This window comes from Hylaeus anthracinus, unplaced genomic scaffold (genome assembly GCF_026225885.1).
Source record: "Hylaeus anthracinus isolate JK02 unplaced genomic scaffold, UHH_iyHylAnth1.0_haploid 12001, whole genome shotgun sequence".
Lineage (NCBI taxonomy): Eukaryota > Metazoa > Arthropoda > Insecta > Hymenoptera > Colletidae > Hylaeus > Hylaeus anthracinus.
This window is the reverse complement of record NW_026534348.1, coordinates 12431534-12443794: the sequence shown is the minus strand read 5'-3', so window position 1 is coordinate 12443794 and position 12261 is coordinate 12431534. Positions and strand designations below refer to the sequence as shown.

At 44.9% G+C, this 12261-nt stretch overlaps 1 protein-coding gene across 3 annotated transcripts; it reads right to left on the bottom strand.

Annotated features, from left to right (window-relative positions):
- Positions 1–3076: 3076 nt before the first annotated feature.
- Positions 3077–12236, bottom strand: LOC128891048 (uncharacterized). 3 transcript variants are annotated; one of them, XM_054150211.1, is made up of 4 exons: positions 10124–12236; positions 9414–10006; positions 4770–5049; positions 3077–4211 (listed from the first exon to the last, which is right to left on the bottom strand). In XM_054150211.1, the coding sequence occupies exons 2-4, from the start codon at positions 9547–9549 to the stop codon at positions 3122–3124; spliced, it is 1506 nt and encodes a 501-aa protein (XP_054006186.1). In that variant the 5' UTR covers positions 9550–10006; positions 10124–12236; the 3' UTR covers positions 3077–3121. The 3 variants fall into 3 exon arrangements, with proteins under 3 accessions (XP_054006186.1, XP_054006187.1, XP_054006185.1); XM_054150212.1 differs by having other exon boundaries at positions 9414–10426; positions 10529–12236; XM_054150210.1 differs by having other exon boundaries at positions 9414–12236.
- Positions 12237–12261: the final 25 nt, after the last annotated feature.

Genomic DNA, 12261 nt, shown 5'->3' with positions numbered 1-12261 from the left:
GCGAGTTAATAATTAACATTCCATGCTTGTTAACAACTTTGCAGATTGTTTTATTCCTTTCTCACGTGATACGCAGTTACCGTTTCCGAAGATTAATGCGTTCAATAAACCATACAGTCACAACCGTAAAAAACGAATACTAATGCTTCCAGAAAGCAGTTAAACGTTACACACGATCGCACTTAACGTTCAACGACTTTAAAATAAGCACCCTACCCCCTGTCATTAATCAATGACTGCCGTCCAATTCGTTTCTAGGCTCGCCATGCGTCGTTTTTACGCCACGAAGAAGCACGCCAACCTATCCAGGACGTTTGCGTTCAACCGGTGAGCCCGAAAGGGTTAACGAAGTAGCCGAGTTTACACGAACGGAACGCATCAAGATCGACCTACTTCCAGATAATAATAAGTCGCGGAAGTGGAACGGATCGAGCCCCGATAACGTATCGCTGAAACGAGTCTCTCGCAGCGACCGCTGTGAAAGAGTCGCGACCAGCACGCGTCGCGGTCTCTTTTAAATCCTGTTTGCAATTTTTTTACACGGCCACGGATAAGCGTAAATTTACAACCGGATCGACACATGGCGGAACAGAATCGCGAAAGCGTGCTCAAGCTCGCTGGTTTTATTTTTGAATTCGCCGCTTAATTGAACAGGGACAGAACTGGAGAGTACAAAAATGTAATAATGGATGAAACGTAATCTTCAATGCCTTTTTAAGGGCTTCTTTAAATTAAAGTGTCGTTAATTCTACTTCATACACGCGAAGAGGTTTGACTTTTAATAAGATAATCCCTATTTTATTACAAGCGTCTAATGAAGCAGGAATTCTCGTACGTATAACTAGCTGTGTCTTGCGGTTTCAACCGCGTGGGATACTATTCTTATTCTATATCACGTTCTTACATGTTAAATTCGAAGTTTCTAGATACATCTACGGAAATAAGGCAACTTTAAACCAAAATAATTGTATCAATGAGAATATCAAGACCAAGTATGAAGTAAACTCGATCCCGAACAAAATATGTCCCATACAAACGTTGCAACCCCTTGTCACCCCTTCAAGGGTTGAATTTTTTAAGATGCCAAAATAGATGTTTCATTAATTATATCAAAGAGTATTAAGACCAAGTTGCAACTCCTTCTTACTTCCTTAGGGGTTGAATTTCGAGATATCCTTTATTATTCCTTGTACACATTATAAAGTAAACCTCCGTGCAAATTTTCAGCTTTCTACGTTCAAGGGTTTAGCCTGGGCGTTGATGAGGCAATAAGTCAGGGCTTTCATTTATATATATATATATATATATAATTTATATATATATATTAATTTATATATATATAGATTACACCAACGATAAGAACTTTTCTCTACTTCGATGACTGCCTTCAAATGAAAGTTTAAAATTTTAAAACCTCCTTCTCGAATCGTTTCAGTGCCCTCTTAAACGCGAAATTACGATTGCCATTCGCGTCGACCAATATCGACAGTTTCTCGAAAGGGCGTACATCCATCCAGTCGAACTTTTCTTGTCATAACTTTATATTCTTCCCGCGCGTTCATGGATGCTGCAAACTTCTGTTCGCAGTCCAACCAAGGGATTTATTCCAGCGGAGTCCCGCGCCATGAATATCGGACGTTGAGGGGTCAGCGTCTGCGATGTGACACCAGGCAAAGTTTACGTTCCCAGCTGGAAGTTACTTATCTTTCTCTCCAAGTAGCACTCCGTCTTATCTGGGCGCCGTCCAGCAACCGCGGGACGTACTATGCTCATGAGCTATTAAACTCTGTTACGACTTCGACGGTAGTTCCTCGACGGTTTATGCGAGTCCTACGATTCGTCCAAGGGCGCCGCTAACGCTCGCCTCTAGCTGGGCGCGATCCAACCCTTGTTTATGTCTGTACACGCTATCTGAACGTCGCGAGAAGCACCTAACTGGGAATCGCTGTTGCTAACTCGACAGCAGCGTGGGCAGAATTTCAGGAGAGAGGGTGCAACTAAAAATTAATTAAAGGTAGATGGAATACTTTTTATTTTACCATTCCTTGGAAGTAGGAGGTTTAAGAAACTTTATTAAGGACGTGGAGAAAACGTTGGTTGAAGTTTCTTGGGTAGAATGTGATTCTTGTCAAGATATATTATTTCGTTTCTTAGCCCTTTCAGACCTTGAATCTTTTTATCTAGTACTAATGTAATTTAATTTTTAGGGTTAGACTAAAATTACTATGGAGAAAATGAAAAAAGAAGAATTAAACATGGACTTTACAAATTTCAGCTTTGGATTTACTGTTGCGTGTGATCACAGATCGCTTCTCAGCTTTTTCGATGTAAAGTATACGAGTTGTTTTACTTTTGATGGAAAGGGCTTTTCAACCGCTGTCGTTCAATCTTTGACCAAGGACCTGTAAGTTTGATCGTGGATCGTCTTCATCCACGATTAAGTTATAAACAAACTTTTAAAGAAACTGCATTGCTATCTATTTGTCTGCACCGTCAGTGATGTCTCATCAAACGACAGCGTTCAGTTATAGGGAATCAGATCAACCTGCTATCGCGTACAAATAACAGAATGTAATCAACTCGAGCATGAGTGCTCGGGATGTTTTATGAGCGGTAGGGAAAATGAAACTGGTTACAATTACGGAATCGTAAAGGCGGGAATACGATGCAATAAAACTAGGAATGATGGAACGTTTCTGCTGAGTTGCAAGTGCTGTTGCAGATGAGGCATGCATTAGGTGGATTGGGTAGTAACTTACATTTGGCGCCGGTCTATGAGTGTTGTACGTACCACAATTGTGTATCAAATTGGTCACCTGTTTCCACAATACCAAAACGTGCATAAACTCATACATGGAAATTCTGATGGCAACTTCATGGAATATTGTAAATATTTTTCTATTCCTGAATTTATCAATATGTAAAATTACTCTCGACAAATTAAAATAATATTCTATCTGTCCGTCCTGCAAGTCACTCTCCACTCGACCTCTTGCAATCTCCAATCCATCAACATAACATAACATAAACCCCCACCTCTGCCAACAGGCTTACAAGTACAAAATAAAACACCCAGTGATCGATAACCGCGGCTTTATTATTTACAAAATCCCTTCAGCTTCTACGCAAAGGCCTTGAGATCGGTGAGGACGACCCTCATCCTCGCTCTGAGCTCGTCCGCGTACCTGAGCGCGGACTCGTCGACTCTAACGTTCTCCATGAGGAATTCGCAGTCTAGATGTCTCGCGTCGCAAGCCCTGTGGTGGTGCTTCAGCACGTCTTCGGGATCGAAGTGATGGGCGCGTCTCGTAGAGGGGTTCAGCGTCGTCAGCGCATAATGGTTGTGCACGGTCAACGCACGTCTCGTAGAGACGAAGCTCTTGACCGAGTCGCCTTCAGGTGAGATGGAGGTGGCCCTGACAGTGTTCAGGTAATCGAGGTCACCCAGGAAGTCCGCGTCCAACGACGAACCCTCGGTTCGATTCTTGGTCTGCAGCTCGGGGAAAAAGTAAGCGTTCCTGACCGCGTACGAGGCGAAATCCTTGAAGCTCCTGCCCAGCCTGATCCTCTCGTCCAGCAACAGCTCGTGCCAGTTACGTCTCCTGGCCGGCACGATCGCCTCGTCGATATCGATCGGCAACACGAACTCCGAGCGATGAAGATTCTCGTAGAAGCAGTGATTGTAGGGTATCAGCTCCATCCGTCTCTTGGTCCAGATGTCCTCGCCGAGCAGACGCCTCCTGGCGTTTTTCTCGTTCGGTAGATCGCCTGGCAGCGTCAGATTGAACCATCTGATCACGTTCGATCGCTCGTACAGTCGGAGCACACGCAGCACGTTCTCGTGCACGTTGAACACGTAAAAGTAGAAGAGCTCCGCGCCAAGGATGCGATGGAGCTCGACGAACGCCACCAGCTTCGAGGAGATGTCCTCGTCGAAGTCCAAGCCCTTGATGCAAAGAGTGAACTGTCTGCGTCGATCATCCGCCTCGTTTCTCGCTTCTTGGCTTATCGCTAAACTATGACTAGCATTCTCGTGGCAGGGGTCCGGGCCCACGTACACTCTCGACGGCTCGATCGCGACGTCCTGGGGTAATTGACAGCCCACGAGCACGCCCGCGTAACTGTCCACCGTCTCGCCCCACTCGTTCAACCATATCGTCGATACCAGAGCCTCCACGCTGACGGACCTGCCTCTGGCTTCCTCCTCGTACCTGAAGAACAAAAAGAAATCGTTCAAGAATCTCCGGGAACTATTGCTTAATTGGTTATGAAGGATTAGAGGTGGGAATTGATGATAGAAAGGTGGTATTAGATTTTAATTGAATCTGTATGATTTAACAGAATGTTTATATCTCGGCTAATGTGATCGCAAGTCATATTATCACAGATGCAGAAAATGAAATGAAAATTAACCCTTTGCACTCTTAAGGCTACCTATACTGCCCAGACACTTGAAGTCGTTCTATTCCTACGGCCAGTGTCACTACCCACAATTTATCGTTAATTTTTAATAAGCGATGGGTGTCTAAAGTTCTGAAGGCTCACAACAATGTAAGAGTGCAAAAGTAACAATGTAAGACCATCTTAAGAATGCTACCGATGTATCTATTTTTAACGTTATTCGAAATTTCTTGATAAGGAGACGGAAAGAGAATGAATTATTTTCATCCTTGGTTGGAAGGGAAGCCGTGGCTGCTGGAACGGAGGCGATGGAGCTGAACGGCGGTGGTAAAGCGAAAGCGTGAATCTGTCCTAGAAAAATGGCTCACCAAACGGTGCAGAAAAGACCAGAGGTCGGCAGAGGTCCGCGTTTAACGCCAATCACCCTCAGGCTCGGATAACTGGCCACTCGGAGGTCCAAGTGGGCGCTGTACAGGAAGAGCTGTCCGGGGATTGTCTCGAGCCACTTCGCGTCGGCTAACTTGAACGTATTTAAGGTCGTTCCGTACGTTCCATTACCGTCGCACTCCTTGGAGGGTCTGTAATCGAGTGCCAATCTCCGCGCCCACGAGTAAGCCACGATGCTTCTTGTGCCTGGAGGTTCACCACCTAGAAAATGTGTCAGGAAAGCTAGTGAGACTACGGAGATTGAGATTGTGATAGTGACGTGACGTACGGGCAGGCTTCGCTCATTAAGGCGGAAGCAACGGTCTTGCGTTCGCGGTGAAATTAATTCGAAGATACCTCTTTGCCCTAACATTGAAAACTCTCGTTGCGCAACAGGCCAATGGTCGACGAATGGTACAGGGTTAGGGTCGGCATACCTTCGCAATAAGAGTTCTCGGCTTTGTTAGGAGTTAGGAGGTGATGTTGAAGTAATAATGGAGAAATTAAGATAGGTCGCTGGGATTATTTGTTATATTTTGTGATAGAAAAGATTGTTCGAGATAGGAGCATAATTTTATTTGGGGGCCATGGATGCGATGACTTTTGTTTATTCTATGAGATAGAAAAGAATGTTCGAGACAGAAGCCTAATTTTATTTAAGGGGATCATTTTATGCGGTGCGTCTTGTTTTTTTAATTTCAAATGAAAACATTTCAAGGTACTTCAAGCCCATTAATTTTCTTTCAAACGATAATATATGTTTTTTGTTTAGTTTCTAATAGCATCATCCAAACTAAATGAAGTGGCAAAAATCGGTTCTACAAAATGTTACAATAACCTCGACCGATTTTGTTAAGAAGAAAAAAGTTTAATCCTTTCAATTCCTTGATAGAGCTATCTACATTCGTCGACATAACTCGGAAGAAGACTTCTACTTCGACTCCGTCCTGACATAACAGTGTCCCAGATCCAACCACGCCAACGCCACCGCATCCCACCTCTATTTCACCGAGCTTTCATAACACGAATTTAATTTCCTAGCCTCTAATGGTTGCGTGTGTGGACGTGTCATCGTACACTACGAATAGAAAGCCTGCTCAGAGTCATCGGAGTCCTCGAACCGGACGGAAGCGTTGCGTCATCGGCTGTAGCCGGACGCTGTACGCCGTGAATACTATTGCGTGTTACACGGCGATCGTGGCACGTCCAAATAGTCCTTCCCATAATTCCCGTGTAATTTCCTTAATTCCCGGCCCAGACCGCGTCGATGCGCGTCACTGACCTCGGACGAGCGTCGATTAGTTGCGTACACAGAATTTCAATCGCCGCGTTCGTTAATTGGCTTCTAATAGCGAATACGCTTGGGCTGCGTACCGAAGGAAAACGAGTTTTCAATGGAGAGTCACGAATAGCGAGTCACGACCACGCTTGGGCCCGGCGACATTTTCATTTCTTTTCTTGCTGATCGATTCATTTAATGAATTTCCCGGTGAAATACGCAATTTACGCACGCACGCGCGCCGATTCGCGCACGGTGAATTAATGCGAGGAGCTTTAAGATAGGGTGGCTCTAGTTCCTTTAAGTCGATGTTAATTGTAGTGATCCGTGATGTTACTTTGGTGAACTATACATGTCGGACATTGAGAAATATTGTTTTATTTTTATCTATTAGGTGGACTGGAAAGTAATGTCGTTTTTGCAATTTTCAATACTTGTTTATCATTCATCAGCACATTGATTTTTATCGATCTAGCATTCAAAATTTGCACACTAAGTGGCAAGAGGGTGTTGATAACGAGAGCGATTATATAATTACTTAAAAATAAAAATTTATTAGATATTTGTTTGAATTTAATGTAAAAGAAAAGGAAAGGAAATTCCCAGATAAGCTTGAGAATTGCATCGAGAACAGAGCATTTTCGAGTCACAAACAACGGCAATTTCTGGGATCGAATAAACTCGTGGCCCTAAGCCTATCCGTGGTAGGTTCACGGGGGCCGGATTAATCCCGCGTTTCTGCCGTGTAAAACAATTTGTTCCGTTCGAGCGAAACGGCGATCCTAGGCGATGCCATGTACGCGCAGTGTGTCGTTAAAAGTGGTGTCTACGCTTGACCCAACGACCGCGTATTACGTGATGCGCGGTTATCCCTCGGCTTGGCTTCGTGCCCTTTACCAGCACCGACTTCCTCCTTTCCCTCTTCGACGCCACGGTTCGCCAACTTTACGAGAAAGTAAACGCTACTCTACGAGAACGTCCGGTAGAGGCGTTCGTACGTTACCTGCAGCTTTTATCCTCCATCTTCCACCCTCACCTGTTGATAATTATTTTATTCCATCGTACTTGTGCCCTTCCTATGCCTGAATATTTGCTTTAAAATTGCTTGACCTGTTTAGCATTTTTTGTGAGGAGTCTAATCACGTAACTATCAGCGAAAAATATATCCGAAATTGAAGACGAGTGCCTTTTGCACCTGGGATTATAAATGAGTGCTCAACTGAAAAATGAGAATTGTTTAGTCTCTTCTACGAGCTTGACATTAAATCATGGTTATGTTAAATCACCTTAGAATTGAATCATTCTTTAATCATTTATTCTATAAACAAACTATCAACACATTATCTGAAGGTATACTAGCATTTGAAGTGCTAATATGAACAAAATCTTTTTTTTGTTTAATTCCATGTCAGCATATACGTTTTTAAAAGATATTTCAACCTACCAAAATGGTTGAAAAATTAACAGTAATCTCAGATGAATCTGCCTCCTCGTAATTTTTGCATTTGGTTAACGAGCGAGTTCCCTTTGGCACACTAATAGGGACAATCACCCCTGCGCCCAGTGAAATCGCCTCGGTTGGGTTGTAATCGTAGGAACCGGGCACCTTGTTAGAAACCATGCAGGGGATTTTCCGTTTCATTGTCGGCCGTAATACTGGGAAAGTATTTATGGGCAAGAAATAGCGCGAACAGTGCTGCACAAATGTCTACTAGACTCGACACAAAAGTGCCTGGGGCACGTGGGAATTACGTCGTGCGACTGCAGACACCACTGTCGTATATTAACCGTCCTGTCAGCGAGAGGGCTTGCCTATTACGTCTCTTTTACTTTTCAAACCGTTTTTTTTGTCGCATCGGCTGAATACGTTCTATATCGGAGCTGTTTTTCCGAGGTAGAATTCATTCGAAATTTTATTTTATTGTTTGGCGATATAACTTATGCTACAATTTTTATATATTGTACTCCATTGTTTAATGGCTCTGATGAAATCCGATACTTGTGAATTTTTTTTTATCGAGCCCCTGTAGCTTGAAATGCTATGGACTAACAATGACTGAATGAACTGAATTGACTATTTCCATTATTTAGGCTAGAATCTTCAAACACTCCTTACATAGAAAATTGTTAAATTGTAATCTGAATTTAGTAGTTCAGCATACAATGGATAAATTTTACGAACAAGTAATCTCAGATCTTGTACTTTCTTCTGATTTTATCTACGTCTAATTTATTCTGGATACGTATCAATTCGAAAAAATGTCTTGAACAGTACGAGTGTCCCCGTCATTTTCAATAACCACCTCTGTTCTCGGACTGTCACTCTCGAATCTAAAATCGTTTCATCTTCTGCGATTATGTCACCCAGTAACGGTCTTGGACAGCGCCGTATATTCCGCGAAACTTGCACCGTCGCGAATTGCTATCCGAGACGTTCATAAATTTCTCACTTGCAACGTGAGATCACTTCTTGCACCGACACGGACAACACAGCTTAAAGGCTAAACGGTCTTGACGGATTTCTGTAATTAACGCTAAGTGCTATAGACGCTGCATATCAAGTTACTAAGTACTGGGTAGCAACACCACCGCGATTGAGAACTGAACTACGTTTTACAAGGTATCAATTAATATTTTTTGTTCGCTAATCAGACTTCCCCTTCCGTCCTCTCGTGGGCAACAAGTAATTCCGGTAAACGATTTGACGTATTTACCGTCCAAGTTCCTATCGAACTGCTGTCTTTGCAAAATTGAGTAATCTTTGCTGGAACGTAGGAAATTTTTCGTTCTCTAACTGTCAATGTTTTGAATGTTACTTTAATTTAAGATTCATAAGACCTATTCATAAGATTCATTACAACATTTAAACGGTTTTCTAAGGGCACTATAATGCCAGTTTTTGTTAGATTCAAATATCCAACGAAACATAAAAAGAATTTCAACCCAACCCATCCCATAGTTTCGTTACAAACAATTCCCGAAACTACTTCTGTTCGAGGCTCGTTACATTATTATGCTGCCTTAACAGCCTCCATTAATCTCCCCACCCTTCTGAGCATACCAACAATACCGCCAGCTTATCCTCACCTATTCTCGAATCCCTCGAAACATCTGACAAACGCACCAAGCCTATCTAATCCCCCCGAGCATCGTGGCTCGTACGCGAAAGAAGCGGGTATTGTTAGGCGCGAAAGGCGCGTTAGCATCCGCTCGGGTTGCGAACCATTCAGCGATAACGAAAAGGGCAAGGGTCGCGGCGCTGTCGGGGGCGACGGAGCGCGGTTTAGCCGCGTAGAAAACTGCTTACCAGGCGTGGGAGGTGGATCCGCTGGTGGATCCGGGAGTTGCGGCGGCGAATCTAGCAGAGTCAACACGCACAACGCGGTGACCAGCACGGCGGCCAGGCCCACTCTGCATAGCCTCCTGGTCCCGGCGACCGACATTACTTTTTTCACGTCCCCGTTCGTCTCCTCTCGGTCACCAGTTCGAGTTTCGTTCACCGAGCAACGCGGGGAATGCTCGTCGAGAAATCCATGTTCCCGCGCGATTTGCAATTCAAATCCGAAGGTTCCGGAGCCGTGGAATCGTTCGGCGATCAAAGCTCGCGGAGACGACCGATTCGGTCGTAGGTAAGGTATAGGCCGCTGCTGCGCCTCGCAACCATCGAACGTCACTATAAGGGAAGTACGAACGTCCAGCTTTGACACGGGGACCACCAGAGTTCGGAAAGTTGATTATTAAAAGTTCCACACAGAGGTCCTATTGGTAGAATGTCTAGACAAGGTGAGGGTGTAGAATCTCCATGAAGCTTTAGAGGGGGCCCGTGACACGATTTCTTGAGATCCAGTTGCGACCACTCGAATTCAAGATTTCAGTGTCGGAAGTTGCACACTGAGAATCCTACAATCAGGATGTAGAATCTTCTTTAATAGAGTGCAGAATCTTCTTTAGCACATTATTATCAGAAGGCCTGTACCAGTTCTATCTCTCACATTTTTACTTTTTCACTCTTCTTACCATAAACCTTGTAATCTGTTGCCTAGTGTCCCCATTTCAACAACCATTGGCGCAAATCACCCAGATCACCGTCTCCTCATGGATCACCGCGTGCGATGAACGGATAACACACTCCCAGATCGAATTCGTAGCAACACGGCGGATCGATCACCGCGAATCAGGCTTTTCAGGTTCCCCTCGCCTCGCTGCTTTGCATAACACGCTCTGCTACACTTTCATCTCTCCCGAACGCCTCTCCGCGTCGGTCTAATGATCTAGAGGAGGCGCCGGCGACATATATACGCCTGTCCCAGGACTGGTTCACTGGAATTGCGGAAATCTGGAATTTATAGGACGCCGTTGACGCTGCAAGCGCCGAGGCGCGCGCGTTCAGCGCTGAAATTGAAAGTTGGCACGCGATCGCACCTGATCGACGAGCTTCGATTCGGATCTCCTCTGTGACTATGGTTTCTTCTTTCCAGCACTAGCCTCTCGATAATCGTGCGTCGACCGATCAAAGGAATTCTTGAAATCGTCTCAAACAAAGACCAAGACTTCTTCCAGGAAAAGTGATCGGGACTGGTGCCTGAACGGGACGTGCAGCGAGGCTGTTTAATAGTCGCGCGTGTGGCATCCAAGGTGAGCACACGAATCTGTCTTCTCGGGGTGCGTAAAAACCGCGCTGGAAGGAGCTCGACCTCCCACGCGTAGCTCCCGCTTCTTCCCTTGGCTACGTAAGCAGCTGGACCATGTATGGTCGTCCTCCAAGCCTTCGAGCTACTCCCGAGAACGTCGATAATCTAATTAACCTGGTACCTTCGTCGCTTTCAACGTTTTTTGCATGCCACCGTTTCTACCGCATCCCGTCAATCCTGCTCGGTCGCCTCCCCTTGTTTGCGTTCTTTTTTCTTCCACCTTGTCCCGACGTTCTTTCCTATTCGATCGTCGGACCGCGAATCGGAAGGGCCAATGGGGTAGTCGGTGCAATTGTTCACCGAATCATCTGTCAGAGATCCTCGGAACGGAATATGTTGCAAGGGATCTCGTTTCAATTTCAATCGTGAACTTGCCTCTCGCTGTTCAGGATGAATTAAATCGGAGCAACTCGAATCGCTCGACGCCGGTCGTCTTTAATAAACTCGTGACATTTATGTTTCTTCTTGGTTTCCATTCTCCTTCTTATTAATCGTCTTCGTTCTTGATTACTCCTTGGTCGCTGTCGGAACAACTAGTATCGCCTCTTCCGCTGTTTGCCGTCTAACGATGGCCTAGAATAGCCGCGCGACCTGTGCGGACATCCTTTCACTGGCCTGCTAATGGAATCTTGAAAAGGTAGACTTATTCTTGGCATTCGGGAGCAGGGGCATCTTCTAGGAATGCTATTTTCCGTTCTTGAGGATGTGAAGCTTTTCAGTGTTTCAGACAATTTGAATTCGTAGGAATTTGTAATGGCGGAGTGGAGCACATCACCTCTGCTACGTCAGCTGATCTGTGATAGAATGACCTCGGTTAATCTCCTTGGTCTATGATTTCATTAACCATTTTGGAAACATACTCTTGCTGTCAAATTAAGTACACAAATGTTTGAGAATGTAGGCCTACAAAGACTCATGATCTACTACTTTATCGTGTAATTTAATCGATAGTCTCAAGACCTAAGTCGGTGTTCCAAAAAACCACTGTGACATCCATCCTGCCACCGAATCATAGACATCTGGATCTCTCAATCGAATATCTTATCCCTATTTTAATCCTTTTCTTTTTTTCTTTCTTCTCTCAATTATCAAAAAATGTCACTCAGTTGTCCTCAGAATCTCCACACACGGACAAATTTAACCAAAACAACAGCAACTCACGCCCCCCAAAAATTGCCAAATTCGCAGCCCGATTCTCGCAACGATCAATCGTCAATCGCGAAGAGTCTCATTTATGTCGCGACCTTTCCCACCGTGCCAAAATGGCAACATCTTCCACCTAGAAAGCGTCATCGTCAGTATTCGTTTCACTTCCGCGTCGGCCGAAAACACGTGGTCGGTAGGTCACCCAAACACACCCGGCACCCGTCGAACGTCGAAGGCGCACGTGGTCGCGGATCGACCGAGCGGATTGGTGCAATCTCGCTTGCGCGAGAGTCCGGAGCGTACTGCGTTCGAGCGAGA

Coding starts and splice junctions, on each gene's coding strand:
- LOC128891048 (XM_054150210.1), bottom strand. CDS start 9,549: ATGTCGGTCGCCGGGACCAGGAGGCTATGCAGAGTGGGCCTGGCCGCC. Junction 5,050..9,413: donor GGATCCACCTCCCACGCCTG/GTAAGCAGTTTT, acceptor CACATTTTCTAG/GTGGTGAACCTCCAGGCACA. Junction 4,212..4,769: donor GGTCTTTTCTGCACCGTTTG/GTGAGCCATTTT, acceptor TTTGTTCTTCAG/GTACGAGGAGGAAGCCAGAG.